This window comes from Excalfactoria chinensis, chromosome 5, assembly GCF_039878825.1.
Source record: "Excalfactoria chinensis isolate bCotChi1 chromosome 5, bCotChi1.hap2, whole genome shotgun sequence".
In the NCBI taxonomy this organism is placed as follows: domain Eukaryota; kingdom Metazoa; phylum Chordata; class Aves; order Galliformes; family Phasianidae; genus Excalfactoria; species Excalfactoria chinensis.
Window position 1 is genome coordinate 31886055 of NC_092829.1, and position 27435 is coordinate 31913489.

General features: G+C 42.5%; 1 protein-coding gene across 9 annotated transcripts in view; it reads right to left on the reverse strand.

The window, feature by feature from the left end:
• NUMB (NUMB endocytic adaptor protein) overlaps positions 1-27435 on the reverse strand; it is a 93892-nt gene that overhangs the window by 5052 nt on the left and 61405 nt on the right. For 5 of the 9 annotated variants that reach the window (XM_072339032.1, XM_072339036.1, XM_072339033.1 and 2 more), the window contains 8 exons: positions 21494-21568; positions 16334-16366; positions 8904-8978; positions 6903-7043; positions 5237-5438; positions 3046-3345; positions 1275-1424; positions 288-431 (listed from right to left, as the gene is read on the reverse strand). In XM_072339032.1, the coding sequence (XP_072195133.1) occupies positions 288-431; positions 1275-1424; positions 3046-3345; positions 5237-5438; positions 6903-7043; positions 8904-8978; positions 16334-16366; positions 21494-21568 (1120 nt within the window). The remainder of the gene's footprint in view (positions 1-287; positions 432-1274; positions 1425-3045; positions 3346-5236; positions 5439-6902; positions 7044-8903; positions 8979-16333; positions 16367-21493; positions 21569-27435) is intronic. The other 4 variants (XM_072339040.1, XM_072339041.1, XM_072339038.1 and 1 more) reach the window with 3 other exon arrangements.

Below are 27435 nucleotides of genomic sequence, written 5' to 3' on the forward strand. Positions count from 1 at the left end.
AGATCCCTTCATCCTCAAACACGCACTATTTTAGTGAAAAGAGCTTCCTTTTAAAGCATCGGCTCTTCTAAAACACTGCCAAAATAAGAAACCATCTACCTTATAGACCCAGAACCTACGAGCTCATAGCTTCCCTCCATCTGTTTATGCAAAAGGCTGCTACTTCCGGCTTTTGTTCCTGTTCCTTCCCCTTTTCACCAAGTGGCACAGACAGGCGGCTCAGGAGCTCAATTACGCTTTTGATCCAAGCTCTCATAGCAATGCACAGGATCTACTTCCAGTCTTACCAGAGACCATGGCTGCAGCTCCAGTATTAGCAGCAGGAGCATGAGCCCAGGGATTGGTTTCACGAACTGGCATAGCTGTGGACACTACAGCAGCTTGGGATGGTTTAGCAGCAAGCACACAGAAGGCTGAGGCAGTGCCATTAACTAAAATGGGAGCAGACAACATCAGTGCAATTAATTCATGCAAGGCATGCACATGACTGGAGTATTAGTGGGCAATGTCATAACCATTAACATCCAACAACTTCGAACACTTCCACATGACAGCAGTTTGCGTAAATTAGCCAACCTGGACTGACAGTTGATGATGCACATGAATTCCATCTCACCGAGCCAACTCTTGTTAACAGCTGTGGGATGGTGGATTTTTATTTAGTTGATGAGATTGTCAGCGCTGATAACCAACGTTAAATTTGTTGGGCTTTTATAGCAAAGAGGGATGGCTCACCAGAAGGAAGTTACAGCACGATTAAATTTAGATTCCAAAGAACACCAGATTTGGGATGCAAAATAATCACTGCATTTAACAAGGAGAGGTTCTTTTCCACACTATTTGCATAAAACTGCATCAGTGGAGTGAAGGTTAGCGCTACCGAGAGCGCTACAGTTGGCACCTCCGCATCTTACTCAGGAGTTTGTGTGAAAAATGGTAATCAGGTGGCACAAAGGCTCCTTCCCATGCAGGATTTGGTTCCTGTGACACCACTGCTCAGATCTTTACAGCCCAGGAGGCAGACTGGCTAAAACAGCCACGACCTCAAAGCCAGTCCCTTTTACAGGCAACCATCGTGTGGTAGGTGTGTGAGCTTGTTAAAAACAAAACCACATAAAAACTAAACAGACGGGATGAACAAAACAAGATGCATTATCCCAAAATACTGACACAAGGCTTACACAAGACATTAAGGCCACATGTCACCGGAAAGCAACATTATGTGCACTCAAGCCTCATCCAGCACAACCACAGCAAGCAAAGAAATCACAGACCTTGAAAGGCAGGAGACTGGGGGGCAACCACCGTCACAGGTTTCGTCATGGGCGCTGAAGAGAAAGGGTCCTCCGACGGCGTGCTGAACGCACTGGTGATCTGTGAGCACAGGGCACTAATGCTGTCCGCTTCCCCTTCCACCTCTGGGACTGCAATGCCAACAAGACTGGTTAAATGACGCCTACGGCACACAGAAACTGAAATATATTTCTCTCTTAGGCGTTCCTACTGCAGATGTGTACGACAGCTTTTATGGCTTGGCTTTTAAATCGGGTATAGAAGACCTGACAGTAACAACGAACATGAAGCCTTTAGTGACTTAGTCAAGAGGGCCAGTGTTCCAGGCTTCAAGTCGGTTATTGCCGCTTCTCTGTGGTAGTGCAAGAGAATGTTCATTTCAGAAAAGGTTTTCCTATAGCTTTAAGAGTTGTAAATCTTTCTGTATTAAGTGCTAAAAACATGAAGGATTTGGCATTTTGAGAAATGAAAATAGTTTGGATAGGTTCAGCTCTTCCAACAAGGCACTTCCACAGGAACCAGATGAAGGATAAACGTGTTGCCAGCTCTACAGAGCAGCAAGTTAAGCCTGGAGTCAGAACGTTGCTAACTGCAGGTCAGTGGCAGCTGAAAGCCCCAACGCCCATGTTAAAATTATGAAAAACAAAAGCTGTTTGCTGGAGTGAAATGGAGGCCCAGCTGTAAGGCAAGCATCAGCACAGTGCAGATAAAGCACTGCTTGGAGTAAGACTACTGAGCGACCAGAGCTGCTCATTATTTCCATTTGCACTGCTCTTCCAAAGTACTGATCACCAGTTCCTCGCTGCAGTGAACTGACTTGGGCAGGCATAATTAAACAGACACAGTATAAATACAATAGAGTGGCTGGATATGGCAAGGACAATATGGAAAATGTAAGGAGGGAGCATTCCCAGTAACTGATTGAGGAATATTCCAACACAGCCCCTGCAGCACAACAAGAGCTACACACCAGCATGCAGAGCACTGTTAGTGTTACACTGATAACTCCGTGCTGGTTTTAAAGCACAGGTCACCAAACAAGCACCATAAGCTCAATCAGATTACGTATTGCTGCTGTTTTCTTTCTTGCCACACAGATTTGAATTTTAAAACTCAGAATCCTAAAGCTTGCTCTGCTGCCAACTGAGAGTACAGCTGTTGTGCAGGATAACGTAGCTCAAGGCATCCTAGAATGATATGCAAGGTACTCATCGGCCCAGATGTTTACTTTGGGATGACTACAAAACCACAACTCTGCCATCTGAAAACCGTACCGCTCACTACTGACACAGGCAGTTGTACTGCCCAAACAGTAACGTTTCCTTTAACCAAAGCTGAAAAGCAGCTTCATTCCTCTCAAACAGAAGAATTCAGAAGGGCAGAAGCACAGACTGCAGAAAAATGTCAAGTGATCCCACACTGCAAAACCTTGACAAGGTTTGACTCTCTAGATGCCCTTGCATTAAGCAGAGGGCCTGGATCAGTGGCTCAGAGGGAAGAGCGGAACCTACTGATACAGCACCACTTGTTCCTGCACACTTCAATTATTACAGCTGATTATCTTCTGCTTATCAATACTGCATTTGAAATTCTTGCATATTCCAGAAGTAGAAATTTGCTGACCTGCTGATGTAAGCTTGTCAGAAATAATTCACGTGGGGAGGGAAGAAGAATTTGCTGCATTATTGGAAGTCACAGACAAGGAAAGGAGGAAGAGGCAACTTAAGGTAATGTTTCACCATTTGGCTTTACCTGAGTTTTTCATGGGGAAATCTGTCTTCCTTTGCACTGTTGAAGGCAGTTCATTTATTCGCAAGGACAGCTGGCGCTTAAAAGGAGACATCTTTTGACTAAGGGCGGGGAAGCCCCTGAAAGAGCCTTGCCTGGCAAGCTGTTCTATAGGGGCGTGCCTCCGAGGGATAGCGTGGGGGTTGCTCATTTCCTTCTCCACAGAGGCAGTGACTTCAGCAGTAGGAGAAGCTGGTGAGCCAGGAGAGGGAGCAGTAGTAGCTGGGGCAGCACCTGGTGCTGCTGTCTTCACTTCTGTTTCAGCTGTCGGAGGAAACAGGGTGAGGTTAGAAGAGTAAAGCAGTGTTTTTTCAGCTGCCTGCCCCTTACTCCTGTGTGTTCTGTAAGGAAAAACTGCACAGCCAGTACTCTTCTGGCAAAAAGGTTTCTAACACCACTGCAGAAAAATCTTTTCTTTCTCCTTTCGTAGTCTTCACCACACACACCACTTTACATACACCCAGCCCCCAGAGCGCAGCTTGTGAAGGCCAGCTGCCTCATAGAAATGATGGCCTTATATGTATGTAGCTTTTCTTGCAGTTCCTGAGAACACTGCTCTGGAAACACCCGCAATTCATTTATGATTAAGACTGAAAAGTGTGCTGTGTGTCTGAGACCTTTACTTTGCCTCCCACATAACTATAAAAACAGATCAAGGCCAAACTACTACTACTGACTGTTCACAGTTAATGAGTGCGGTACAGCTGAGCAGCTGCAGGGAACAGAACGGCTTCTGGACCTCCTTTAAAAGTTCTCCCCCTTCTCCCCATTCCTGCAGAAGCAGCAGCCAAACAGCCCACACAGGCTCCAGCAGGACAGAGCGTGCGCTTAACAGGTTAGGCAGCATTCAGTGCTCAAGCAGCAGCTCCCCAGCAACTCCAGGGAAAGCACTGCAGAGATGGAAGCGTGCTGCAAGGCAGGGCCTGACCCTGAGCTGACAGGCCTTGCCGGGCACCAGCCGCATCCTGAAGACTTTCCAAACTTCATACTAAAAACAGGGACTATTTTTTGGTTGATGCATCAACAAAATAACTGCTAGTCAGGAAAAAGAAGGCTCACAGTAGGCATCTTTGAGGAGCTGGAACCATCAGAGGAACTAATTATGTTGTCTTGCAAGCTTCAGTACCCAGGAGCTGCAGCTGCTCGTTCAAGTGAAACTTTTCTAATCAGTCTTTCTTGGAAAGGATTTCACACACCTTCATTGAGTCAAGACTTTGACTCATGCCCTCAAGTAACAAAGGCGCCGTGTTTAAGCTTCATTTAACACATTCTAAAACTAACGTATGGGAACAAGCAGATGGATGATGAAAACGGAGATTAAAGTTTTACAAGAGTGGCGGTACAAAACTTGCTGTGGGACTCTGAAAGAAAAGCCCAACGTTGCTGTGAGGAGAGCTGTGGGTAATATCTGTAACGCTTATCTTTTTGCTAGCTGTACAATGCTATCTCTGGTAACAAAACCAGGTAAGAAGTTCCACTTTCAACTGAATTTGAGAACACTTCCAAGTTTTAAACGGCCAAGCAGTAAAAGCCACTCCTCACCAATCGGCCAGTTACCATTTCTGAATACAAGGTGCCTTCAGGTGGTTGCTGTTGGTTTTTCAATTGTTAGCAAGCACACCGATTGCCCTCCTCTTCCCTCCTGCAACGTACCTGTATGTAAACTCCATCACCCGCCTTAAAAATCAAAAGAAAACTGCACTGCTTTGTAAGAAAAACACTCAATTTTCTGTTCATTTACAATAGTCTTTGGGTTACAGAAAGGACTGCTTGAGTCTGGCAGTCTGCTGACATTTTTAGTAACGTGTTTCTAATAAGGCCTTTTGTTTTACTGTGGTGCCCGTGATGTTCCCTACCATCAAGCAGGCTGACGCAGCAGAGCAGGAGCAGCTCTGTCCAGCTGCTTTCACGCATAAAGCCCCCTTGTACTTTTTCTTAAGGGAAAAATACCCTATAAGCATATATATATATAAGAATCTGGGAGCATTTTTCATCTTGCAAAGCGACAGGCACCTGGCAATATGATTTGTATGTGACAAGGTTCAAGAGAGGGAATTCTGGACGGATGTTAAGCTGCAATCCCTGCTGGAGCTCCACTTCAATCCCAGTGCTGATTCTGCTCACTGTGGATGATGGTGTAAGTTGCACCCCTTACCTTTAGCATCCGGCATCTGTCTCATAACTTCCTCTCTTTCTGCTTGTTCAGTAGCTGTAGTGACCCTGAATGACCCCTCTCTAGTGAATGTGGTTCTGCTGGCATCAAAGGTGGCAGTGACTCCGCACTCCTTCTCTCGCTTCTGCTTTCGCTCCAGGCACGCTGCGAACGCACAGCCCACGGCATGACTCAGCCTTTCCCCCTGCACAAGACAACACTGCATCATACGGTGACTGGAACAGAAGCGTCCCTGTACTTCAAGCACTGCAAACCGATAACACCTTTACAAGAGGACTCTAATTAAGACATTAAAAAGAACTACTGTAATTGGCCTCTTTGTATAGCTCTAAAACTAAACCTGACACATAAAGGGTCACAACTATCACTGTACAAGCATGAAGGCCGTCCAGAAATGAAAGACTGTCCATCTGTTTAGCTTAACTGCTACTACGATAGCAATGTGATAACGCACTGGCACTGCTCCCTCCTCTTCTCTGGATGCATTTGTGCAGGAAGAAAGTGCTTGTGGAGCCATCTTAGGTTTAAATCCCAAGGGATAGAACAGTGCTATTCTCAAATGGAAGAGAGCACACAGGAAGGCAGTTACCGTTGTGTGCAAATGTGAAATTTAAAAGCAGAGCTGCCAACTAATGGCTCTTAATGGCTCTGACCAAACGCACAAATCAGTACTGAGTGCCCTCCAGAAGGCACTTCCACTATCAGCCAGTGAGGTCAAAAGGATCCACTGCCCAGTGACTGCACTGAGGAAGTGAAGTTCAAGTCAGAGGAAGTCTGGCACTCCAGCTCATCTGGAGGCTGCAGCTGAGTCACAAGTGCTATTATTACAGCAGCTCAACTCATCTGTTATCACTGGTAAATGAACTGACCCGCAAACAGCAGAACGCAGCTCTGACATGAGTTTAAATGGGAATGCTCAACATCACTGTTTCTCTTTAAGGAAACACGATCAATTAACAAATGTGATTGCTTTGAACACACAGCTACATGCAGTTATCTCAATGGATTTGCATTGTGTAATACATAGGCAGGATTCAACAAAAAGCCACAAGGGGAGAAGGCTGGATCAGGGAGTTACATGACTTAGGTCGACAAAGCAAGGCCGACAGAAAAGACATGATTACAAACCTTCCACTGCAAAAATATCTTTAACATTTAGAAGCAAACAGGATCCTGATGTAATTCATTCTAGCTCCATCCCTCAGCACTCAGATGACTTTCCATTCAAGACAGCATTTGCATACAAGAGGCTACATTCATACCCAGCCTGCTATTCATACCCTATTCGCTATGATCTTATCCTGGAAAAACTGTCACTGCTGTTCCAGTTTTTGGCTGTATACGTTTTCAGATGAGAATATCTTCTGTCTATTCTTAGAAGAGTGGTTCCCTTCTGCTACCCATATCAGAGGCTGACTGCATTCCACTTACACACCACACTGCGCACTGCTTCTCTGCACAAGGAGACAGCAGAGAGGGATGGCAAATAATTCCGACATACAGAACTAGAACTAAGGTAGTTTTTATGGAAGGAGGAGTATTTTAGCTGAAGTTTAAGCGCACCGCAGTGTTCTGTGTAGTTACATTTTCTCAGCGTAACTCCCAGGTGGAAGCAAGAGGAGCTGGGCAGCCCTCGCAAGGCACTCACCGTGTCCTTCACAGCCATGAAGCAGTGGCATATCCAGCGCCTGGTGGTGCCGTCTCGGCAGATGTATGAAAACGCCCGGTCAAAGTTCCTGTCTGGCGCGCAGAAAGAAACCTTCTCTATTGTCTGATCAACTATGAGGTCCTGGGGGGGAAAGAATCCATTCCAGGCAACCGAAAAAGAAAAGAAAGAGAAAAAAACGTGAGGAAACGTGGAGAAACAAATGCACAAATCATTCTGCAGGATGCACCGTGCTACAAAGAAGAAAAGCTGATTTGGCTGCAATTCTCTACCAAGTCCATTTGCCATTCAGAAACCATTCCCAGTGTGAAACAAAAAGAACAGCCGCCACCTTCCACCAGCCATCCCTGGCAGAAGCCAGACAAGGCGGCCAGTTCCGAATTCAGGGCCACGAGCAATCCCGAACATCTCTGCTCTAGACTATGGACTTAGCGTGGTGAAAAAGGGAATGTGGGTTTTATTTTCACTGCAGTCTAGCAATCAAAGAATCTTTATTGTGAAGAAGTCTGCTCGTGTGAAGACACTTAGCAGCTGCTGCACAAAAAAGAAAGAGCTCGCGTGGCACCAAGCGATGCAAAGATGGAATAGAAAAGCACCAGTGGCGCTGGTGCTATCAAACACCCCAATCTGTCTCTACAGACGGTGGGAGAGGTGCTCCTAAAAAGGAGGCGGTACAGTTCAATAACTGCACTGCCCTCTGCACTTTCCTTCCCCTGATGTTTTTCGGAATATGTTTCAATTGGTGTCTGCTCCTTGGCACCTGTGCTGCTGTGTTCGACCACCAGGAGGCAACATCACATTCCCTTTTTAAGCACCATTCCTTTCCATACCTCTACGGTCTGCGAAAGTTATTACAATTCATTTTAGTGTATGTATGTATGTATGTTGAATCATATGTATGTATGATTCAATAATGCACGTTCAATGCATTTCTACATGTGCAAGCATATACATATTAGCCTTTTTAGTGCAACCAGCAGACTGAATTCACCTGCAGCTTAATGCGTGTATTAAATACTGAATTCTTATGGAGGGCAACTTCAGCGCTGACAAAGCACGCCCCAACAACAGCCCTGGAGGTGCCGACCCCCACAGCAGTTATTCATCACGCTACCACACTGCAGAGGGACATTTTCTGTACCTGCTCCTCAGTGCTGGCGTGCAGAAATCAATTTTTAGGTCAACAAGATAAGCATTAGGTCACATGAAGATAAATTCATTTTATGTAATTACACTAAAAACTGTTCTGCTAGCTGTGGCATCTTCTAAAATGCAGGTAATGTTATAGAGATAAGCATTAAGCTCTCACTTCTAATTGCCCACATCCAGCTGAACACACAAACTGTTTGCTTTTACCTACGCACTGCGCTATTTCACAATAAAACATTGTAAAACAGCCCAGAAGGAAGCCAGGAATACACCTGCCTTCCATTTGAGACCAACAGCTTCCAATTACAGAACCTGATACCCAGCAGCTGCTCATCTTAAGTTTGAAGGAATTTTAAGATGTTTAAGGGAAATGACCTTCTTTGTATTCCCTCTGCCATGTTTTTGGAAGCCAGCTTTCATTCATTCAGACCCATTCTGGGATTTGGATGCACTGGAATCCACACCGATTAATGTCAGTTTTCCCATGTGCTACTCTTGCATCCCTCTGCAGTCATGCAGGACAAAAGTCAAGGGGACGCTGCGACTTCAACGTCAGCAGAACTTGTTGGGAAACGATGGCTCTTCTGGCAAATGGACCAAAGGCAGCCCCACACTCATGCTAACCTGTCTCAGTTTATCAAGTACTGTGGCATTAATAAAGAGAAATAAGCATACATACGTTTTCCAAGGAAGAAATGATTAAACCAACTAGATGCTTAAATCTTTCTTCCAGATACCAACATTTACATTAAGATAGAGATTTGAGTCTGGTTAAAATTAGGACATGTGTTTTATTATAGAGAAACTCTGAACTTTAGTTAATGGAAATCTAACCTTTGTTTTCTCATCGACAACTCGGAGTCCGTCCGCCGATACCCACAGAACCGCTTTAACCGCCTTCTTCCCAGTCTTTCAGAAAAGAAAGAAAAAAGAAATAAGAACAAAACCCACCCGCTTTCTGTTAACAGCGTCACACTGCACCCATTCCCCCTTTCCAAGAATCACAACATGAAGCGTAGATGAAGTCCACGTTCAGTAAGGTGCCCAAAGCCAGATATCTCAATCCAAGTTGCAAAACACTCAGAGAACCAAGCCAAAGCCAGTATTCCAGAGAGAGCATATCATGGGCATGGGGAGAGGGCACAGAACAGGTAGAGTCATAAATAGGGTGTGCATCCATGTACAGTAAAGAATTCAAGACTGACCAAGTGGGTGAAGAATTCCACCAAAGAGTCAGATAACACTGATTCATAAGGAGTTACACCCCAGGTAGCTTCCTGAGCACAAGTTTAAATGCAAGAAAATTCTTACCTGGTATTTCCACCACCCTCACCACCCTCAGCCCCAATAGTCACGTGGCAGAATCATGGCATCACCTTAAACCAGTGTTAAAAGCACCCAGAAGTCATTGGTTATGGCGTTACAGGCTTAACGCTAAGACTGACCATCTAAACACATCCTACAGATCTGCTAAGAGCAAAATGCCCCACACTGGAAGAGAGGCAGACGAATACGATACGTTAACCATTCGACTGTAGCTTGACAAGCACTGTGCAGCAGAGTGCAGCAGCAGGGGAGCGCCATGGCTTTCCTCCAAGATGAGACTGTGGAACCTTTCAGCTGCCACGAGCTGAGGGTCAGCAAAAGTGGGAAACACAGGAAGGCTCTGGGAGCCATGTCAACTGCAGGTTCTTTCTGAGCTGTTTGCTTTTCAAAGGAGGGTTGCAGAAAACAGTATGCACACAAGACAATATTCTTCTGAAATAAAACCAATCAAACAAAACAGGTGCAACATCACCATAATTTTACGAGTACTACCACAAGACAACCCAACACACTATTTCTAATGTACTCCTCAGACTCCTGTACTTTTACCTCAGAGGCTACTCTCCCCACAGCTTTGCAGAAGCACGGTGTTCACACACTTTGCGGCTGCTGTAGGCAACAAAAGATGGGAGGTGGAGTGGGGTGTATCAGCTCATGGCTTTGTGCAAGGACTGCATTTCATTTTTAATAACTCGGTACAGATGTATATAATTTATATTCATATGGCAAGTATCTGAGCAAGGACACATTCTGGCATAAGCTACTGCGTGTTCCAAATTAGCAACTCTGCTTTTAACATTGTAAGGATGAAGTGTATTTTTTATCTCGGACTGATAAGCCACCTGCTGTATCACATCAGTTTCACTCTCAGAGAAGTCAGAAAGCGTGAAGAAAACCAGCCTGGCAGCACTTGTGCTGGTTTTGGGGGAGGAACTATCTGTCCCAATTTCTGAAGCAGCGATGACAACCAGAGCACTCTCAGAATGCTTGGTGAGACCAGAGAACAGCACTGACTTGTACAGAACAGCGAGTAAAGGAGAAGAGAACAAAAATAAGCACAGTATGAAAGCAAGCTACTGAAGCGCTGGCGGAAGCAAGTTTGTAGGAACCCATCCAGCCTGTTCAATATCCCTGAAGGACTGAAGAAAAACCTTCTGGAATGCCTAATGGAAAAAGCATTCTTCACATAGGAAGATGGACTCAAAGTTACTGTCATGTGCATTAAAAAATACTGCAGCATTTAAAAGCTGCTTGTTTTGGTCTTAAAAGGAAGTAAATATGAATGCACACAAAATACATTCTATCTTCTCAATGCCCACTTAGCTTTCACGGCCTAGAAATCCCTATCAATCCCAGCAAGAGCTGGCTTGGAGAGATTTGTCTCGAACATTCTGAAGGAGTGCCAGTTTCTTAAAAGCCACTAGCAGTCTTAAAACCTTCACTTCAAGCAAATAAGGAAAATGAAGAGAAGGCAACACCTGTGGGTAGCTGCTTGCTTTAGACTATCATTATAGAATCTAGGACGTTTCTTTTTCCAGCAAACCACAACAACCTTGTTTCTGTAGTCAAATGTTGACTGGTTCCTGAAGTTTGTATTAATCAGCGTGGGTTTAACTCAGGTTGGTACTTTGTAAAGCAGTGCTGAAGTTCAGCAGAGCTGGTTCTCATCTGATATTTTAAACCACAGAACCTCGGAGCAAAAATAAAAGGCTGAAGAGCTGAATATCCCACTGGACAAGTCAGCTTCCTCAAGTAAGATTTTTATGAGAAAGCTTCATGATGGGAAGGGACCTTGGTGTACTGATGGACAGTTGGCTGAATATGAGCCAGCAGTGTGCCCAGATGGCCAAGAAAGCCAATGGCATCCTGGCTTGTATTAGGAATGGTGTGTTGCACAGGACTAAGGAAGTCATCCTGCCCCTGTACTCAGCTTTGGTGAGGCCTCACCTTGAGTACTGTGTCCAGTTTTGGGCACCTCAGCACAAAAAGGACATGGAGGTACTGGAGCAGGTCCAGAGAAGGGCAATGAGGCTTGTGAAGGACTTGGAAAATCAGCCCTATGAGAAGAGGCTAAGGAAGCTGGGGCTGTTTAGTCTGGGGAAAAGGAGGCTGAGGGGAGACCTTATCACCGTCTTCCAGTACCTGAAAGGTGTTTACAGTGAGAGCGGGGCAGTCTCTTCTCACTGGTGACAAGTGACAGGATGGGGAGAAATGGCCTCAAGTTGTGCCAAGGTAAGTTTAGGTTGGATTTGAGGAAACACTTCTTTACAGAAAGGGTAGTTAAACACTGGAATGGTGGTTGAGTCGCCATCCCTGGATGTGTTTAAGAGCCGTTTGGATGTGGTGCTCAGAGATATGATTTAGCAGAGGGTCGTTAGAATTAGGGTACTATGGTTAGGCTGCAGTTGGACTTGATGATCTTTGAGGTCTTTTCCAACCTGAGTAATTCTATGATTCTACGATAACCTAATACAAGTTTGCTACTCTAAGAGCAAAACAAAACACAGCTATCTCCCAGTCCTTACTTCTAGATTTATTATGGATGTAATGCTCAGAATATGTAAGTTCTTACAGTCTGTATCCCAAACTCATGGCTACTTCCATTGGGAAACATACAATTCTTTTATCTCTCGAATCCTCATTTTATCTATCCCCACAACAGACATAATGTCACCAAATAAGTCCATATCAGCTACACAAATCAACACACTACTCTACTATAGGTTGGGTATTGCCAAGTATATCGTGATTAGGAAGTAGAATCCATTTTCACTCCTGACATACAGCGGACAGTAAAATTACTGCATACAAAGCGATCTCCGATGCAGGATCACAGTGTCTGGCAGACAGAAGTGACTTCAAACAAAAAACACTTAAAGCAAATTGATGGCATCCACTGCAATAGAGTGGTCTTAAATTCTACTACTTAGGGACTCCTCCAGACTTCTCTATCAGTAGCTTGTCTTCACGTTCAAGAGTTCTTGGATGACGACACTGCTGGAGGGGAGCCACTCATGGCACCGACTCCCAGGAGCCCGATTTGTCGGTGTGAATCAGCCGTGACAGAAAGCACTTCTTAGCACTTTCTAGGAGGCTGGTAATCTGCTCCAGCACAACACTTGTTCTCCTGACTCATTTCAGAGTCCTCAGAAGCCTCCTGGAGGGCAGGTGAGGCACCCTGGAGAACAGAAGGCAAGGCTGAAAACAAAACACATGGGAAACCGCTCAGACAAAAGCAGGTGTCCTCAACACAGGCATCACAGAAAAGAAAATGAAGTTGATTGAAGCTGAAATACATCTCTTCTGAGCAACAGTGCTGGTCCTGCTGACCGGGCCTTTAGAAGTGATGGCAACATGGAATTATGTAACAACTGTACCAAAAGGTGGAAAGTAAAGGTTTAAAGGCAGCCCAACAGAATGAATGTTGCATAACACTGCACTTTTAAATACTTCTGAATTGTTTCCAGTCTTTCAGCTGATTGCAGGTTTCTCAGTATCTGCCTCTTTTACTCTTTTCAGGGCATTACAAACAACTGTAAGATGTATCTGGAGCCTGAGACGTACAAGAACATAATCTTCTTCTCAGAGAATGAGAAATACACGCATCTGATAGAAGCAAAAGATGAGAAAGACCTGTACTACTATTCATTAACACACAAAAGGCTTAGTATTAAAATATGCAGAGCTGCTCAAAAAGGCAGTTGATTCAGTTGCATTCCGTAAACAACATAAACCAGCAAAAGCCTAACCTGGAGCTAGCAACAGACATCTCGTTTTTACTTGAAGCTGAAGCATTTTCAATGTCAGGCCGTGACTAAGCACTAGAACATTTCCTGACACAAATAAGTCAGATTTACCTTTCTAGGGGAGGAAAAAGAAAAAACGAACAGGGAAAGACGCAAACCTGTCTAGACAGACAGTGAAAACAAGCTGAAAACAAGTAGCAAGTTAAAACAACTCTGGTCTGGAATGATACATTAACCCCAAAACAAGATATCCAGGGAGAAATTACAAACATTGCAGGGGCATTTAAATACCATGGATTGCAGTACTCTCAGTGCTAACTAGCAAACCTTTGCTGGCTGAAGCAGAAGCAAGTCTTTTTCAGCAAAACATGATAATAAAAAGGAAAGCAAAACTACAAGGCTGAAACAAAGTATTGCAGTTCATTAAAAAGCTGTGCAAATGTAACGGGGTAGCTGGTATACCATGGAAGCTCAGAACATCTGCAGTGGAAGGAAACCAGAAGTGTCACTGAATCCAACTCCTGGCTCCACGTGGGACCAACCAAAATTCAAACCCTGCTTCTCAGAGTGCTGTCCAAACACTCCTTGAACTGCAGCAGCTCAGGGCCGTGCCCACTGCCCTTGGGATTCTGTTCCACACCTGACCACCCTCCAGTGCAGAACCTGTCCCCATCTGCCAGATGCCCCTTCTCTGACACAGCTCCATTCCCTCAGGCCCTGTTGCTGTCATCAGACAGCAGAGCTCAGCACTGCCCTTCCACTCCCTGCAAGGAGCTGCAGGCTGCCATGAGGGCTCCCCTCAGCTCTTCTGCTCTGGGCTGAGCAAACCAAAGGACATCAGCTTCCTCTCATACAGCTTTCTCTATAGATCCTTCACCATCTTTGGCTACCAGGGCGTGCTACTGACCCACATTCAACTTGTCATCAGCCAGAACCCTCAGAATCCTTTCCAAAGAGCCACTCTTCAGCCCCTAGTCTGCCAAGTTCTACACGCAGCCAGGGTTGCCTCATCCCAGGTGCAGAATCCAGGACCTGCTTGTACTTCATAAGGTTGGTGACTGCTCAGTCCTCTAATATGTCAAGATCTCTCTGCCCTTGAAGGAGTCATCAGTTCTCCCCAGTTAAGTGCTACCTGCAAGCCTCCTTAGTATATCTTCAAATCCTATATCCAAAGTCATTGATAAGAACATCAAAGAGAATCAGCCCTAAAATGGAGCCCTGAGGATCTCCACAACTGACCGGCTGACAGTCTGATGCAACTCTGTTTACTATAACCCTATGAATCCAACCTGTCAGCCAACAGTTCACCCACTGCATTACATTTTATCTAGATGTATGTTGGACATTTTGTCCAGAATGACACTGTAAGAAACAAGAAGCAATGCTGAAATCCAGAAAAATTACATTAACGAGCTTCCTTTGGTCAGCTGGGTGGGTGATGTTGTCATAAAAAGGAGATAAGAGTTCATTAAACAGACCTTTCCCTTCATGAATTCGTGTTAGCTGTGACCAATGACTGCACTGTCCTTGAGGTGTTTTTCAGTAACTCCTCAAACAATAACTTCCAACATTTTGCCAGGCACTCGACTGACACTGACAGAGCTGTAATTTCCAGAGTCTTCTTTCTTGCACTTTTGGAAACCTGGGACAACTCACTGTCAGCTGTGAGCTCTGTACAGCCCGGCCCTTCCCTCACACACAGCACCCCACTCTGCCTGCCCTGCCTATCCCTGTCACTGTCATTTCACTCTGGGAAAGACCGAAGGCTTCTAGCTTCTCTTGACTGTTCCTCATGCTGCAAGCACTAGCACAGAAATACTCCAAATGTGCCTCATTCTGCCCGAGTGCCCTTCCTACAGGCATAGATGAACGCCAATAAGGAAAAAGAAAACTAACATATCATTTTGATTAGGTTGAGGTGGGTCTTTCCTGTTGGCTTTAAACAAATTCCAAGAAACACTTAGAATATTGCACAGCAAATAACACGTTTCACTCCAACCTTTGTAGATTCCGGCCTTTAATTCATTTATACATAGGAATGATGTGATTAATCTGGCAGATCCCCTACGTACAGCATTTTGACCCTACAAAAAGAGCTTCTTTCTTCACTATTACTACACTCACCTCACTGGTGAGCTTTCCAACATCACGGGAAGAAAGTTGAACTGGGGAAATAGCTGCTCCTCTACGACATGCACTACAATGTGAGTGTGAAGTGACACAGGTGCAGCTGAAAAAGCTTCATTTACTCCTTAAGTAAAGCCAAGACAAATGTGTGACCAGAAAATCATCTGCTCTGAAAGATTCTGTGATGCAAGTTACAAACTTGTTAGTTTCTATTTAAACCAAGATTCAGCATGTAACAAGATCCCTGAAAAGCAGCATCTTAAATTTATTCCATAGGAAGGGTTTTACAGGAATTTTAAATGCAGAAGCAGTCAACAGATGGGAAGCAAAGGAGGTTTTCTTAGAGGTTGACCAACACTGTCTTATGGAGATGCAGACAGCAGGAATGAAAAACAACAACAAAACCCACCCCAATCCAGTCTCCAGTACAGCACTTAGTAAGGACAAACAATTGCTTCCTTTTGCAACACTGTCCTCAGGAAAACAAGAGCAACAGCGAGCAGAAAAGCTTTCTCCTATACAAGAGAACTGCAATTAGAAAAACAAATAGCAGGTAAATGCCTGGTCTCATCTTCATGTACCTTTGAATCCGGACCATGCTCAAAAAAGAAAGGTTTAGGAGATGGTAGGCGTAGGCTCACTGCCTTCTCCCCACACTAACAGTTGGGCAAGCTTGTGGTGCAAGGTGGCCAACAATCCAGCAGTGCTTACAAGCACAGACCCCAACTGTTCCATAGGTGTTTGTCTACGTGATGTCGGCTGGCACAAGTTTAAGGGATTTAAAGGGAACAAAATAAAAAGTCACATTTTTTTCAGGAAGACCAAATCATTCTGGAACGCTGCATTTCTGACACAGTCCATATGAAGTTCGGTTTCTGTTTCAGGTCACCTTTTTAACCATATTCTTTATTTAATCCATAGATTTCCAAGTCTGGGAAGAAATGGATTTTAGAAGTAAATATTCTGAAATAGATTAAGGGATTCTCAACGCCCTGATTTTACAGCAGTGCTATACCAGGGATGTAACTCCTTATAGTGCAAGCACAAATGAGGCATTAAACTTACTTTTCCAAAGAAGCCTTTGAAGAACTTCCTTTCCTGGAGGAACAGGGGGGACAAGTCGAGCGCTATTACTGAAGGTAGCTAAAATGTCCCAGGGTTTCAAACCAACAAGCACACACAAGAATAGGGTTTGGAGGGAAAGGAAGGGGTTTGTAGAGTTATCCATGAGAAGGTGCGACAGGCAAATGTGAAAATAATCCCATGAAAATGCAGATCAAAGGGCACACACAATTCTAATAAGCTACTGCCCTGAAATTGGTGGAAAGAAGAGAACCTTGGCCCCAATTTCATGCAAAGTGGTTACTTCATTGTCACTCTCCCTCGTTTAGTCCCCTTTAGTTAGGTTATAAACCAAACTTGGCAGCAGACGTGGTGGCTGAACAATTAAAATAGTGTACGGGCGTGAAATGCAAAGTTCCAACTTCAGAGTCACAGTCAAATTTGCTCTGCATTGACCGTTTTTTTCCCAAAGCAAGTGCTCCATACACTGAAGAACATACGGCAGTTGGCATAATGCAGGATTCTGTGCTTCATTTTATTCTATTTATTTACTGTTTTGGCTTATGTGCTACTCTTCTTTTGCATCTTATACAACCTTTGGCCAGCAAGGAATTTCCTCTGACCTAAACTAAACCACAACTGAGATCTCTTCCTCTTCCACAATATATGACTACTAAATATTCATCCTACAATGCTGGATTAATAGATTGAACAAGATCCCCTTTAAAGTCACCTCTGAGAGGGAGAAATCAGACCAAGGCAGAGGCACAAAAAGCTGAACTGCAAGTTCCCAAATGTCTTCAGCTTGGAAGTGATTATACTGATTGCCCAATTCATGTTAACACAAAAGCAGAACACAGTTTAAAGCATATTTGCATGCCACTTTTACTGGCTTTGTTTTGTTACCAGGTTGTGAAAAGGAAACTGCAAGATCTGCCTGATCTGATGTGAGGATATTTCCTGGGCCCCGATGTCCTGCATGCACAACTACATGCTGCTCAGTACCTGAAGGAAGCTGGCTTTGAAGCATATCCCCGCTCTTGTTATCTTTCCAATTTAACTTGCAAGTACAGCAGTAACAGATTATGGAGAATCCCCATGAGACTAAGTAAGGGTTTCTGAGAGCCACTGGCCCCAAAGTACCACCACGCTGATAACAATGCTATATCAAAAATATTATTGCAAATATCCTGGGGCAGTGCCTCCAGAATTGATTGATATACAAGGTTCTATTTAAAACAAAGCTATGGTTCTGACGCAAACCAACAAAAGCCAGGAAGCAAAGCTAAGAAGGGAGTGTCAATCTCGACTCTGCATTTCCTGGCTTTTGCTACTGAGTGCTTCTCTCTGCTCAATGTCCTTCCACAGAGCTTTTCAACAAGTATCTATAAGATATTTACGTCAACCCAGGCACTATATAAGAACATCTCTACGTGCAGACAGCTGAAAGGCTTAATAGCTTTTAGCAGCAAGAACGGTCATGTATTTGGACAAGATATGCTGAACACTGGGAGGGGAACTAATGGATTAATCACAGCGTTGTGCACATAATGAGAAGGGGCTGGATGCTGCTGCCAAGTTGAGCAATGACTGTTGCATTACACTAAAAACAGCCTCTTAAAGATAGCAAAAGCTAAAGGAGATACACCAGAAGCTACCTCATTTTTAGGTGATGGTTAATTTTGCTCTTAGCAAAATGCTTGTTAAACAAGATCTGTGGTTTTTAATAAGCTAGAAATGTTAATGGAAAGGCATCATGCAAAATGGATTTTAAACAACACTAAGTTAATGTAGTTTAGAGATAACTAATGCATGTTTTAAAATATTAAATTATGTCTCTTTACCTGCTAAAACAAGAACATATATTAAAACAAATGCATCATTTAAAACAAGAAGTGGCAAGTTAGAAACCAACACTACACACTAAAACTGATTTAAAAAATCAAAACACGATACGAGAGTATAATTTTGTCTTTATACCATTTCCCCATACCTGAGTTAAATATGGTTACAAAGCTACCTTACAGGGTCCTCAGAAAGCTGCTTTCCAGTCTGCACTAAATAACACTAACTCATGGAAATGGTTTTGGAGAACCCTTTCAATGCTTTTATCCAAATCTGAGGATCCGAAGTTAGTAATATAACCCTGCTAAGGGAAAAACGTATGCTCCTTTGGTAACACTTCTATAACAGATAGTGATACCTGAACACACCAGTTTCTGATCCATCCATGCAACTGCTGCACCATATCATCAGACAGAAAATAGGGACATCAGATTCTCTTCAGTCATCACAAGAAAAATCATAACCTGCACGTTACAGTGTTGTCCTGAATCAATTCCAGAGCTTGAAAATGGCTCTCTAGCTAAAAAATGGCTTCTTTTATTCAGCTGTCAATTAAACAATCCCTGAACAAAAGGTTTACCATCATTTGTTTTAAGTTCTGCAAGATGTGCTCAAAAATGATTGTGGCATATTAAGCCAGCAGATAATAAAGGACCTGGAAGGATATTTCCCCACAATAAAGAGGTAAAAGAATTTGACTGCATCATTTCTTTGTAAAGCAGAAATTAAGATATCCCTACAATGAAGGTCAAGTTTTGTATTTTTATTGACAAATCTTAAGAGGTTTTAAAGTCCAATAGTCAACCCTAAAAAAACAAAAACAAAAACAGACCATCGTATTTCAGTTCCCCAAATAAACAGCCAACTGCTGGAGAATAAGAATTAAGAGGAAAACGTATCTACTGAAATAAGTAAAAGACAGAGAGAACTTAGTTTTAGAAGCATGTCAACAATTCTGCATCTAAGATAACTGAACTATTTACTCATAGCCTGGACTCATAAGAACTATACAATGCCTGCCAAGAAAATGAAGATTAAAACAGGCCACATACACTCATATGTAGTTCAGCTGTACGAAAAAAGAAGTTCAACTTTCATAAAGCTGCTCTTTCTGTTTGAGCACTGCACCTCAAACTCTTTCAAGTTCTTTCAAGGCCAAGAGAAAGCCCACTGAAATAACCAAGCACTGTGAAAGGAACAGACAACCAAGGAAGCAAATTACTTTCTTATCTCATTCCCTGCATGCTGAAACAACATCGAGTGGCATGGCTCTTCCTTGTTAAGAGAATATGTTGTACAGAAAAGAGCTTTCAGAAATGGGAGAATCCTAAGGAAACGCTCCTGGTTTAAAACCCACACACATGCGGTGGGGATCTGAGAATGGGGACAAGGTTTGAATCGCAACAAGCGGCTTCAGGTGAAGCCTGGGTCTGATGGTGTCTAACAGCTCAAGTGCACAAAGCAGTTTCAGTAATCTGAATATTCCTCTTGGGGCCCAGAAGAATCCCATATCCGCTCCTCCATTTCCAGCACTGACACACGAGATAACGCAAGCAGAAATGCCAAGACAGAAACCTGTGTCCACTTTGCACATAAACACAAAAAATTTCAAACAGCAGAAATAAAAATCATCTAAAAAAAAATGCTGCATTTATGAGAATGGGCAACAAGGTGATGCTGTTCAGAATTTCAGATAATCATAAAGCACAGACAGAGAAATTCAGTTAGTTACTTCCAGGGAACGTGCTGTAAAAGTTCGATGCCTTACATGTCAATCAGTAACTCAGATGATCAAGAATCACAATCCTAGCTTTATGTGGAATCCATTGGAAATTGGGTGCTACGTTTTTACTGGGTCTCATCATTTATAAGCTTAGCTAGGCTTAATTGGCTGAAAGTTTATAAAAAGCCTAGAGAGCAAATACTTCACAGCACAGCTCCCCAGAGAAGCCGAAGAGACAAGCTGCAAAAAGGAGATACTGGAACATTATTTGGTGTACTAACAGAAAGTATCCTGATACAATGAAAACCAGAACAGGACAAAAATGGGTGCAATTCATTACGTGGTCAGTACTTGCATTTTTAGCTACATAAACTAAATCCATAGAACAAAAACTAATTTACATTCTGTGTGGTCCTTTTTAATAAAAATCTGTCACCAATCACTGCTGGACTGAATGGGAACAGATGGGATGCGGCTTGAACAGGTTGCTAGACACTGGCTGAGAGAGAAAAGAATGAAAAGACTTGATTTTAATCAGAGCAGTAAAGCACTTCACAAACTTTACAGCACAACAGAAGGAAGATAACCTATAGTTTTCTGTTGTGTGCTAGGAAGAACAGGTTTATTCAGCAGATATTTTAGTTCTCACATTTGGTGAGGAGGAAAAAAAAGAAAATCATATCCAGACAAAGATATCTTAAGTTAGCAAAGATTCAATAGAAGTGTTTGATTTACTTCCAGTAATTTTGGCTAAGCTAGAAGGATACAAGAATTTCTTGTGGTAAAGGCATTACTGAAGACTATATATAGCTAGGACATGAGAAGCGAGGCAAAGGACAGCAGTTCTCCATCTTCAATCAGACTTCAAATTCTAACATCCTCTCTTCCTCCTCTTCAGTGCTGTTCTAGCCTCAGATTCTAATAGATTGACCACTGACTTTCTACAGGGAAGAGATGACAAGACCTTGAAATGAGCCGTAGGAATACCAAGAGCTTTGAACGAGTGCCATTTACAGGAGCAAACGTTCACAGAAGCCAAACTAAGAACAGCCCACTTCATGACATACCAGAATTAGGCAGTCTTCAGGCAGGCCACTTCGAGCAGATGCAAGCCAGATTATTTCATGCATGACTACAATGTTGCAGTGCATTAGGAAAAAAAAAAAAAGCAGCCTAAATCAAATAATATTTTGTATAATAGAGGTGAATTAAGTCACTATTGAAGTGGCAGGCAACAAAGGGAGAGGAAGAGAGAGAGGGAGAGAGAGAGAAAGAGAGAAAGGGAGAAAGACCTGTTAAAAAACAATGGTTGAAGCCCATATGGGTACCAACTTAGTCTGAAAGGTCACAGAGGATTTTTACACATTTGTTTTGCAAATAGTTTCTGCCAGTAGAAAGAACAGTTGTAACTCTCTCCCTCTCATCATCAAATTAGCACGTCCCCCTGGCCACAGCAGTACTCTCACACCAGCCAACTGTTCTCCTAAAGTGGGTCAAAAGTTCAGGCTTCAGCTGGAGCACTGCTGCCCAACGGACCTTCTGCAGTAACACTCACAACCCCAAAGGCAGCTTTTTCACAAAACAAGCATACATACAGATTTCAGTCTCTTCACAGCATCTTCACAGATATGCATCCCTCTGGATTCATCCACCTCGACATGTCCCAAGTACTGCAGGAACAAGAATAGGAAGGTAAGAATTGTAACAGCTTTAAAAACAACACGCTTTCTGCATATTTATTACCACAGAGTGCTTAAAACCATCCAAACTGAAATCAAGAGTTGCAAAGCTTTTTAAATTAACAACATGACCCAGAATAACATTAGGCCACAGAGGAAGCAATTCAAAAAATACTGGATACTTGCGTTTTATATAATGGAAAAATAGAAGCTTGTTGTCCTTTCCATTTCCCCCCCTGCCTTTCCCAATCATGCTTCTTTTTGATAGGGGAAGGAAACGTTCTCTTAGAAACATTCATATCCTTACTCAAAGCGCTCAGTTCTTGAAGAAAGCCATGGAAACTATTAGATAAAAGCTCTCTGACTTCTTACTACAAAACTTAAAAGACATTTACCCTGATTTACATGACATTATAAGACTGCATGCAAGTCACTATTCATTCTGGAGTAGCTAGAGAGGAAAGAAAGGGTCTTAAAACATCAGAATCAATATTTGTGGCATGATTAAGCAGTAAAGTGAGATTTAATTATCGATGGAGATGTCCTATACTACCACAGAACATTCTCCCAGCATTTGTTTCAATAATTAGGATACCAAGTCTAATTAGCTCAAAGAGATTTCGTTCCATTTTTAAGTGCTCTACCAGAATAACAGGAGATTCAGCTTAATGGACACACTCAGAAAGACTGTTTAAAGATTTAATAGCAAATTGAAAGGCATGCTGTTATTTTGGTTTAAGGTGAGGGTTTTCAATGCAAGGCAATATGCCTAGAAAAGGCTGTCAACATACCAATGTTCTTATCATTAAACAGCTGAGACTTAGAAGACCTCAAATGATTGGGGGCTTTAACATTAAGTCTCACTATGTGATATTTTTAAAATAGAGTAACTCCGGATGGAACAATTCTGAAAGAATTTCACTTAAACCACCCCAAACAGCCACAGAACAGGTTGAAAAATGCACTGCATAGAAGCTAGATGGTAAATAATGAAGATCCAACATCTTACAGCTTTTCCAAAGTGAGCTCTTGGTGGCTGAAGCCCTAAAACTGAATACCAGAGTTGCCAAAACAATGACTGTATTCCATTAGCTGAACTTTCTGAACACTTGCACAAGATGTTCATTTCCCCATAACACTAAGGGGAGAATTCATCCTAATTTAATCCTAAAACTACACAAACAGTAACAACTGAAAACACGTTTACTATTGTGTCCAGAAGCACACATTCGCATGCACACCCATCAGGAATACATCTGTACTTCTGCCATGTCTACGCTGGAAGTTCCAGAGACACAGAAATATTGTGAATCTAGCGTGAGAAAATTTCAGTTTTGGAAGACCAAGAAAGTTTGTCAGCTGAAAGAGAAGGATAATATAAAGAGGAACCAGGCTGAGGTCTAGAGAAGGCAGGTAAACAAAGATACATGTGTGGAACGAGCCATCTAGCTTTCATTACTACTAAGTACAACTTCTTGACTTACAGAGCTATAGGCACACCTCTTCAACCCAAGTGTAGGCAAAATGCCCCCAAATTGAAGATCCAAACCATTCAGCCCCTGTACTTGGCAACCTGCCTTTTACTTGGAAAAGGGAAAAATGGAGCAGGGTAAATATTGCCTCTTGTCGCACTCCAGACCAGACAACTGCTTCCCCATGTGCTGCCAAACCCCTATTCAGTCACATGCTCCGACTTTCGGCAATCAGTCATGCCACTACTGCTAGAGACAGCAAGTTTAGCTGCAGTTTTCAATACCGCTACCACTCCAATGAATGGGGACATTATTGCACATATCAAGTGCATCTACCCACAGCAAAAGGGTACAATCCCCAGACCTCACTGAGCATCAATCAATTCTGAATTATAAAAGAAATTATGCTGCCACACAATACTACTTTATGATGAGTACAAAAGGTGCTTTGTTTGCATTTACACTTTGCACTTAAAGCCCTTCATCAAAAAACTTATTCTTCCCAGTACACCACTATTGCAGAAGCTAGCTGCTCACAGCTCGCAAGAACCTGCCCTCGTACACGATATGGGCAGTTTCACAAATCTTCCTGAACATCGTTTGGACAGTTTTTTGATTTATTTTTTTTAAGTTCAAGTTCCCTCTGTGTCCAAACATCTTCAGGTTTCTTTCTATTAAAACTAACTGTCAGCTGCATGGCGAGAACACTCCTGTCCGCTCTTTTTGCCACATCAACTTAAATCTCCCCTAAGCAGCAAGTTCTTTTCCATGTCTTCAGGTTTATTTCTGAAATCCTTCCTCCCCCATCAAGTTAAAGGTAGACATACCTGCCTCTGTACTGAAGCAGTGCTACACAACTTCTACTTGTCCAGCCTCTAGCCAGTAATAAACAAAGGCCCAAGTATTTCTTCAAGATACTTGGCAACCAGCTCTGCTATAGACTGATGCCTTCCCAGCTTACATTTTTAATGAGAAGCATTACATTGGAATTATATCACTACCTAACCTTAAATTTGAAGCATCAGCTCTACTTGCTATTATCACAGCACGTTAAGAACAGAATTTCAACATTTAATAGAATAAGAGAAATACAGCTGCTAATCAGATTAAGAACTCTGGTGTTTAGCTTCTCTTCGACAAAAAAACAAATTCTGATGTTCTGCCATGTCAAAGAAATTGCACAGAAACCACTTTAAAAAGCAGATACACACAACCCACGCTTCTACACACAACTCTTCAATATCTCGAAAGAAATCTCCCGTTCAAACGAAAGGAGAAGAATCGTAATGCAGAGTGCCTGGGCAGAGACAGGCCACACATAACACAAAACCTCTAACAAATCCATCCAGGCACGGCACCACAAAGAAATGCAGTGACTGGGACACAGAATAACACAAAACTGTATAAGGCACACCGTGGTGGCTGGAGACTTCACAGAGCTGTAAGCCTACCTGCAAAGAGAGATCCTCATCACAAGAGTCACGCAACTTAACATGACTGGAGAAAGCAAGCATATTTCCATCATGGAAGCGGGATAACGGGAATGCAGTATTAATATTGAATGCGTTCCTACTTAATTTCCATAGCAACCACTTAGCGATAGCCACAACATCAGCAGTTCTCAGCCATAAGATGTTCTGCGAGAGATTTAACCACTATACCAGAAATCAGCCAACACTGCTTTGACAGAAAGAGCAAAATCCTTTAGGGCAGAGTCCACATAAAGATGATCACAAAATAAAAGTTCCAAATAGAAGAAAATTCCTTCAAGAATTGTTGGGGAGCCCCTTAACAAACATTTTTAAAGAAAGGTATTGCTTATTTTAGCATTTTCAGAGAAAAAGATTATACGATGGTACAGCAGGTAATATAAGAAACTCTCTACCTCAAGGCAACAAACTTTGTCTTCACAGATAGAACATCTCCTGAGGCATTCAGTATCACCCTTCAGTCACACACTCCAAAGCAATCAACACAGAAAGAAGTCAAACTGGCACAAAGCAAAATGCATGTGGAACCTGAAAAACTTCATTCTTTTTCAGTATTTTAAGCTTTTTCTGATTTCATTTAAAGTCAGACTATGTTTGGTGAAACTGTCTCACTGCCTTCCCCAAACACACACTTTTGAAAGCGTTCCTAATAAAACACCATGGGCTGATGTTTTATGGCAGTAATATTGCTGGGCAGCAATGAAATCACTCTGCCAATTGTGTCCTAGTACAAGAAATACTACCTTCATCATCTTTGTTTCCTTTCACAAATACTTAGCTATCTCTGTTTTTAAAGAAGCCGAGTTCAACAGCACTGACTCAACAGCTGCCGGCCCAAAGGAAGGACCTTCCCCAGAACTCCTTCCATCATTTTCAGTTACTGGAACACAGTAATGTGCTGTTACAGCCTCTCTTCCAAACAGAGGCAGATAAACAAATTACCGAAATTTTCTCTGTATCAGCAGATGTTCACTTGGACTGTTCTATTTACAGTAACAGATTAGGCTTTTCAGATTACATTTTAAACTAGACAGACACAAGAGAAGAGCTTACCAGAAGTCTTGGCCAAGGTGTCCTGCGCTAGCAAGCTAACTGCCAGAGAGCAGGAAACCACCATTTCCTTGATACTTTTCCTAGACACAGCGACATTCCCACTTGTCTATGTGTAAATACTGCTCTACTGCTAAAATAATATCCCGATTTGTAAGAGTGAATACTTGGAATCTGCATGAGTAGATAGGCTTCTAGAAAAGGTACTGCTCAAGAATCAAATCCTGAATTCCACAGCTTCATGGTGAAACTCTGTCTTGTTACTAGACACAAGCTTAAACCCAAGAAGCCTGGATGTGCCTAGAAGCTAAGATACATTTCCACTGACCTCTAAGATTTACATATTCAAATTCATGTTGCTGCTTTTTAATTTATTAGTAAGCAAACATCTGTTTCAAACAACTGTAGAAGTACAGTGACAAAAACTCTTTATATATAATCGTTAGTAGACAAACTTAAATTCTCCTTAATCAAAACTACAGGTTAATTACGATCCGTTACATTTCCTTAGGGTCCAACTTCTTCACTGCCCTATATCACCAGAATAGAAAGGTGTCTCATTGATTTGTTACCCTCTTCCTCAAACACATGCTGTTACAGCGTCTTGGTGTGACCGCACATCACACCCATCCGTGAGTCATGCTCTGCATATCACTTACTGATTCTCATACTGTATTCACTGGTGTGAAAAGAAACAATGCAGAGGGAATAAAAAACAACTTCAGACTCCTGAAAGTAAAGTAACGAAGTTCAATGTGGACATGGGAATGCTCTGCTCTCCATAGTCTCACAAATCCCTAAAACGCAGCTGAGGAGGAACTTGGAGGTTATGTAGGACAGCACTTGCCTCAAGGCAGGATCTGCTTTCACATCTACACCAGAAAAGGCAGCCTGGTACTATTACATCATTTCTGTAACTGGAGATCAATAGGGTAATGCCACCTATCCTATAGCTTCTAACTGCCATACAGTTAGAAAGGGGGGGTTGATTTGCTGAGTTACTGTGAACATCTATCCTAACTTTTCCTTGGTGACCTTACAGTCACTACCCCACCTGACCCCTTTTCACCTTCATGCATGCTCTGTCAGACTGGGGTTTTCAGCTACTTGCTCTCATGTGGAAAAAGAAAAAAAGACTATCAAGTGTTGATAGTGGTTTTATAAACACAGTGCACAGATGCACACTGTAACTTTCATTCCAGTTCTGCAAAAAATTGTTTCAATTTATGACACTTTCTAGTTTAGGAAAAAATTAAAGAGTACAATGCCTATATAAGTATATATATATATTTATTTCCAATACCTAAATTACATTTAAAAATAAACTTCTACAAGGGCATCTACATCTTTTTTTGGCTGTAGGCATGAATACTCATATCTATGAAACGACTTGTAGTTTATTAAACAATGTAACAATCTGACCTTCGTCAAAGACAAAAGGGTTTTTAAAGTAAGAAGCTTCATTTAAAACTTCTTGTTTGCAAGCTATTCAGACAAAACTGAAAGGTTCTTCAAAATGTAAAAAGTTTAAGGATTGAATCACACTCCCTTAATCATGACAAAGTTACATAGGACTCTATTTAAAGTAACCTCCTGTTGCGCACACACCTTCTGTCACAATTAGTCGTCTTCTTCCTGTGATCTTAAATGCTGCAGGAGTTTCAATCTTGCATTTGCTTGCTGCTGGGCTAGCATTCCACAGGAATGGTTACCGTTCATTGCTGACACCAATTCGTTCCTTAAGAGGTAGGGATTTGTTTCATGTGTAAGGCTCTGCAACGTTTCAGAAAGCAGCAGATTTGCCACTCTAACGTCTCAGAAATGCTTAACATAGTTCCCAAGGACT